This window comes from Gadus chalcogrammus, chromosome 9, assembly GCF_026213295.1.
Source record: "Gadus chalcogrammus isolate NIFS_2021 chromosome 9, NIFS_Gcha_1.0, whole genome shotgun sequence".
Lineage (NCBI taxonomy): Eukaryota > Metazoa > Chordata > Actinopteri > Gadiformes > Gadidae > Gadus > Gadus chalcogrammus.
This window is the reverse complement of record NC_079420.1, coordinates 12436355-12442823: the sequence shown is the minus strand read 5'-3', so window position 1 is coordinate 12442823 and position 6469 is coordinate 12436355. Positions and strand designations below refer to the sequence as shown.

At 44.5% G+C, this 6469-nt stretch overlaps 1 protein-coding gene across 2 annotated transcripts in view; it reads left to right on the top strand.

Moving 5' to 3' along the window:
* LOC130389686 (synaptotagmin-9-like) overlaps positions 1-5020 on the top strand; it is a 27283-nt gene extending 22263 nt beyond the window's left edge. For both annotated transcript variants that reach the window (XM_056599587.1, XM_056599586.1), the window contains 2 exons: positions 1-39; positions 3670-5020. The exon at positions 1-39 is cut by the window's left edge and continues 91 nt beyond it. In XM_056599587.1, the coding sequence (XP_056455562.1) occupies positions 1-39; positions 3670-3741 (111 nt within the window). In that variant the 3' untranslated portion in view covers positions 3742-5020. The remainder of the gene's footprint in view (positions 40-3669) is intronic.
* The last annotated feature ends 1449 nt before the right edge of the window (positions 5021-6469 follow it).

Genomic DNA, 6469 nt, shown 5'->3' with positions numbered 1-6469 from the left:
CCCCGCAAGCCCATCGCACACTGGCACCCCCTCGTAGAGGTACGAAGAACCCCGCTGTGTGTGTGTGTGTGTGTGTGTGTGTGTGTGTGTGTGTGTGTGTGTGTGTGTGTGTGTGTGTGTGTGTGTGTGTGTGTGTGTGTGTGTGTGTGTGTTTGTGTGTGTGCACAGTACCATTCTACGTGTGCATGTCTATGTACATGCGGTCAATGCGTTGCAGAGAATGTTGCAGAGTCTTATGCACCACCTGCATACGACTGTGAAGTTGACACCTCACCCGAGGCTCCACAGGCACTGTCAGCAGTTGTTCACACCTCGTAACGTGTGTGTGTGTGTGTGTGTGTGTGTGTGTGTGTGTGTGTGTGTGTGTGTGTGTGTGTGTGTGTGTGTGTGTGTGTGTGTGTGTGTGTGTGTGTGTGTGTGTGTGTGTGTGTGTGTGTGTGTGTGCGCGTGTGTGCGTGTGGGAGCTTCACAGGCCTAATTAACGTAGCCCACCACGAGGCCCCTTGGTTTGGAGATCCAGCACGAGACCGAACCGCGTTGAAATCATGCAAGAAACTCGATGTAACACGCAGCTGTGTCTCTTTTTATACTCCATGCTAGCAGGCTAATGTTTTGATGTTTCCTTTGGAGTCTCGAATGGGGTGAACTAAAAAAAGGAACAGATCCCATTGCGTAAGAATATTGCATAATCCTCGTACACAGCGTTCTTGTTATTCCATGATTGTTGGTGCAATTACACACCGCAGCAGCGCATGCACGACAGAGAGAGAAGGACTCATTCACACTCGGTTTCTATTTCTGAATCGCCACCCAGTACTTCACCATAGCAGGGTGAGACAGATGATCCACAATGTGATTCATGTACAATTCACCCTCAGCTGTTGTTTACATAATTCTGTTAACATTCTGTTCCTGCAGACCAAAGGTAAAATATTTACCGCCATCATTAATGCATCTGGGCTGCTGGGGGGGGGGGGGGGGGGGGGGGGGTAAAAACAGAGGCATGTCACAGCAGATGTCTCTCTCTGACCTGTTTTCCAAATTGTTTTTATGAATTTAATGCTGGAGTTTGAGTTTTTGGTCGGCATGAAAGATGTACTAAAAAACCTTATACGCCATCATAATTGTCTTTGGAGTTGGAACGCCCTCTGCATTTCAGAAAAAATCGGTTTCTAAACTTTGTACGGTGTGCTAATCAGGATGTCAACTGGTAAACACACACAACTGCGATGCACACTATTCTAAACCCCTTTATTTAGTTTTTTTAAATACGTTTTTTTACTTATTTCTTATCAACCATTTTTCTAATCCTCATTACATAACCTTTGTTTTTGCCTGATATTCAGTTCTGTCTGAAACCTAAATGTATACTCATATCTTTTGCCAACCTCCATATATCTGGCCCCATTTGTACTCGTATAGCCGTCGCTGGCCCCTTTGTCCTTGCACCATTAGCAGTCTAGGAGGTGTCACAGGACGCTGCATCCAGTTGAGACGGTAACCGTGCCGAAGGCCTCTCCTAGCACTGGATTTAAACCCTTTGATCAAGGCACCACAGATACTTGTGTATTCACAGCCTGGTTCTGCAGGCTGTGGTGGGGAGCGCCAGGGGGGGGCACGGGGCTCTAGAGGTGGGGCTCCTGGAGCATTGGGCAGCACCGGGAACCCATTCAGCCCTGTGATATTCACTATGTCGCAGACAGGAACCGTAAAAGGTCAACAGTGTTGAGCGAAGCTTTCCCATGCACATGCAAACCCAGATAGACATTCTTGTGCATGCACACACACACATACACACGCAAACACACGCACACTCACACACAGTGTGCAGTCAGTGCCCATGTTGATGCACGGTATATTATTAGACATATTAGCCAAACACAAAACACATACTGTATATGCACTCACATACATGCACTCTTGCATTACTTTCAGTCAGATGGCCGGCAGTGATGTTCATAAGTGCGCCGGTGAAGGCCCCATCAAGGCACTAGAAGTGCACTAATCAGCTGAGGAATCCAGGCTAATGGCATATTCGTGTTGCTCGAAATGACCTGTGGCTGTGGTGGTGCTATGGCATTCTGGCCATGTCTAATAAACACATAGGTATGTAGCTAGACACACACACATACAGTATATAGACATGCATGGGATTACGCATGCAATTATGCAATGAAGCACATACCTGGACCTACAAACACACGCAAACACTCCCACCCACACGCACCTCTCCCTCGCTATGGCCTCCAAGGCCAAAGCTTTCTGTAGTGTTGCTGCGAGCCTTCCTGACCCTCTGACCACAGACTGAAGGCATCAATAATTCACTGTCTGTGTCTTCAGTGAGGGCCAAAACACACACACACACACACACACACACACACACACACACACACACACACACACACACACACACACACACACACACACACACACACACACACACACACACACACACACAAGCAATACTACAACAACAAAATGCTCCTACAATCCCCCCGTGCCATAGGTCAGAGACTATTGAGTGGAAACCTATGAGGGAGGGAGGGAGGGAGGGAGGGAGGGAGGGAGGGAGAAGGAGGGAGGGAGGGAGGGAGAGGGAGGGAGGGAGGGAGGGAGGGACAGGAAGGGAGGGAGGGAGAGGGAGGGAGGGAGAGGGAGGGAGAGAGGAAGGGAGGGAGGGAGAGGGAGGGAGGGAGGGAGAGGAAGGAGAGCGGAACCGAGCGGAGAGCCTGTTTGCTTCGGTCTCATTTGGTGAACGGGTCAGAGGGGAGTTGAGGGACATGGTGGTGTCCCCTGACCCCCACCCCTCTGCCAGCCTTCCCCCTCTGACTGACGGCGGCGGGGGAAGACCCAGGGTTGAGACAGATCTTTTTAAAGGGCCCCTATATCACCTTCGATTCCCTTTTACAAGCCATTTGGAATCCCGTTGTGAAATCACAAGCCGGACTGTGCACCCACCAAGATGTATGACGGATAGATCAGCCTACCAGAGGGTACATTCCACTGGGAAGGCTGGTAGGTTGATCCCAGTTCACTTTGGGCACAAATCACTATTCATACATCTGTCAGAAGCAAAAAAGGTCCCTGGGTTGGTGAGTGGACTATTTTATTAGTGAGACAATGAATGGCTTAAATCACTTTACAAATAAATGGTTGGTGGCGGCGGTGGCAGAGGGACCCAATCTGTTGGAAACACTACCACAGCAGACGGTGGATCAAGAGAAACATGCAGGGCCCACAGGGGATCGTTCTGATGATGTCAGGGGACGGATAGACCTGTCGATTCTGGCCTGCTCTAACAGGTCTGAATCATGCGTCTCATGATTCTGATCTCAAACGGCCTCTCTCTATCTGTTGTGTTTGTGTTTGTGTGTGTCGCGTGGTCTCTGGAACATGTCATTATAATTAGCCCGGCAGCAGATCTATTTTACAGATCTGCCGAGGTGACAGTTGAATCCCGTGTCTAATCACCCCCCGACAGCCCAGCTTAGTTCCAGAAGCAGTCTAGCATATTCCCATTATGTTGTACGCCAATACAGCCTGATCCAGGCTGGATTGGCGTTCAACGTCGAAGGCTGTTAATTGCAATGACACGATAAATGGCTGTAATAGACTTTGTTTTTAACACTCTCTGTCTTGCCCTTCTCTCCTCTCTTTTTCTCTGACCAGTGGGTCGCCACCACCGGCGGTGGGAGTCAAGGAGGATCCACCAACTCCCTGAAGGCACCCCCCTCACCTTGAAACACACACACACACACACACACACACACACACACACACACACACACACACACACACACACACACACACACACACACACACACACACACACACACACACACACACACACACACACATACAGTGAAGAGCAATGTCAAGCACACATCAGAGGTGATAACAAATGTGTGCTCACTATCTCTATGACAACAACGATCAGCATAGCTGCTGATAATTAAACTGAATGATATAAAATACAATGTAGAGCTTGGTTTCTACTGTGGCAGCAGCAGTCTCCTTGTACTGTTAATTAATCGATCATTAATGTAGCTTCACACTGCACTAGAACCAACGGGCTGAACAATTCCTACTCTATATTCCTCTTCTATCATGACAACCAAAAACCACTTAAAAACATTCCACACAAAATAAAAAACAGTATCACTATATTCATTTTTAACTTTCTTATTCAGTAATAGTACTAACATGTTGGACGAAACTGATGAGCTCTATTAACACTTCAGTCATTACCTCTGATGTACAAAATGGACCAAAATGTTAACCCGGCGATTGAGTGAGGCTATCGATGTAACCTATTTGATTTATGTTCTGGGGTATCTGAAGGAATTTTGTCTTAAGGGGGATAGTTATGCTAACGTTTGTAACCTAATTAAAATGGACATTCCCCATTCTGATTCATGTAACTAAATGGCACTTCAAGGTGTAGCACATATATCACTGTAAGGCAGAATACATTTCATTTCACTGTTGACATGGTTTTCTACCAAATGCATGATGAGAAATTTCAGTGGTGGAGGTAAAAATGGCGTGGTCGACTATGTTAACTGTGAAAAACAGAGTCTTTTGTTTCGGCGGTTGGAGAAGACCCCTTTGCTATACTCAATGTGATAGTCAGTGTTTGCACGATAAATCTTTACACTTAGCAACAACCAATTTTGGTCAAGATAATGTTAACATCCGCAATCAAATAAAACCTCATAACAATTATCTTAAGTTAACTTACAGTTAACCTGTTGGTAAGCAAGTTAATATTGACTGTATGCCCTGAGGAAATTAGAATTACTTCAATGAAGCCAAGAGACACCATTCAAAACAGCCAACTGAAATTAAAGCACATGGAGCTTTGAGCAAATGCCACCGCATCCAAAAATGTGTGCCTTTACCATCTGGACTTTATAGACGATACCCAAAATACCCCCCGCTCTCAGAAACACTACCAGAGGTGGAAATGCATAGTGAGGATAGCGCTGTAAGTTGTTATTTGTATTTGTTGTATTTCCTGTTTGCTATCAACAGGATCGATTTGACAACACACACACACACACACACACACACACACACACACACACACACACACACACACACACACACACACACACACACACACACACACACACACACACACACACACACACACACACACACACAGGTACACAGACACACAAACAAACACAACCACTAGTTAATTTGATTGCTCTAGTTACTTTGTTTCTGTTTCTTCTTGTTATTTGGCCACATCCTGTATAATGTAAGGGTAAAACAGGTACAGAAGATTTTATGGAAGTGTATAAGAATATTGTTCAAAGTAATGAGAAGAATAAAGGTATTTCTTTTGATCGTTTTAGGGACAATGCATGCAACGCCGTGTGTGAGAGAATTGTCATTGAAAATATTTTCTTGGTTGTGAAATACTAATTGTATTGTTAACACAAATCTAATGAAACTATTAGGCAAAATGTGTCTGTTCAAATGTTATTAATAAAAATGTATAAATATACACTATCAAACTGTTTGGTAAATGGACTACACACACACAGTGGCATACATTAAAACAATTATGCATTTGACGCAAGAGTTGAACATTTGCCAGCTTGTATTCACACACTTGGTGTTGGAGGATGAATATTGAATGATTGAAAAGATGCCCTCTGTGTTGTAAGCTCTTACAGTAGACTGACACTCGTATAAAAACACCTTGAGATATGACTAGTTTACACACAAAAACACACACACACACACACACACACACACACACACACACACACACACACACACACACACACACACACACACACACACACACACACACACACACACACACACACACACACACACACAAACACTTATGTTTGACAAGAGAGTGAAAATAAACAAGGCCTTTGAGAAACACTATGAGGAAGAAAACAAACACAGGGGATAACTCTTTACGTTCCTTCCTCTTCGGGATCAAGGCACTTCTTGGTAAAGTTCAAGTCAAACGGATGTACTAATAAACATTTACAAGTTACAGGGGCAGCCTTTTCATTGAGTTGTGGTCAAATTAGATCAACTCTGTTAGGAAATTGCTCTCCTTAGCCAACTGTTACAGTGACATTAGTCTCTCTGTTCAGAGTCTGCAGGCTTTGTCAGCGGTACAGCCTCAAAGGTGATATGTTATGTAGGAGAACACAACATATTTTATTAAACGTCCTTTGCGGGAGATTTCTTTCACAGTAATGTTTACGTCAGATGTTCTAAAAAAAAATTACACTATCATGATTAAGCTTAGCTTATTAAATATCTGATATTTAATGCAGCATCAGCCTGACTTGTTTATTTTTCACAATTGCTGATCAAATCAAATAAAAAAAAGTATGCTATTAAATCAACAAAAGACTCGTGACCCGAAAAACAATTTCTTATGAGTCCTCGTTGCATCATAAAAAAATCAATTTGTGTCAAATGGCAGACA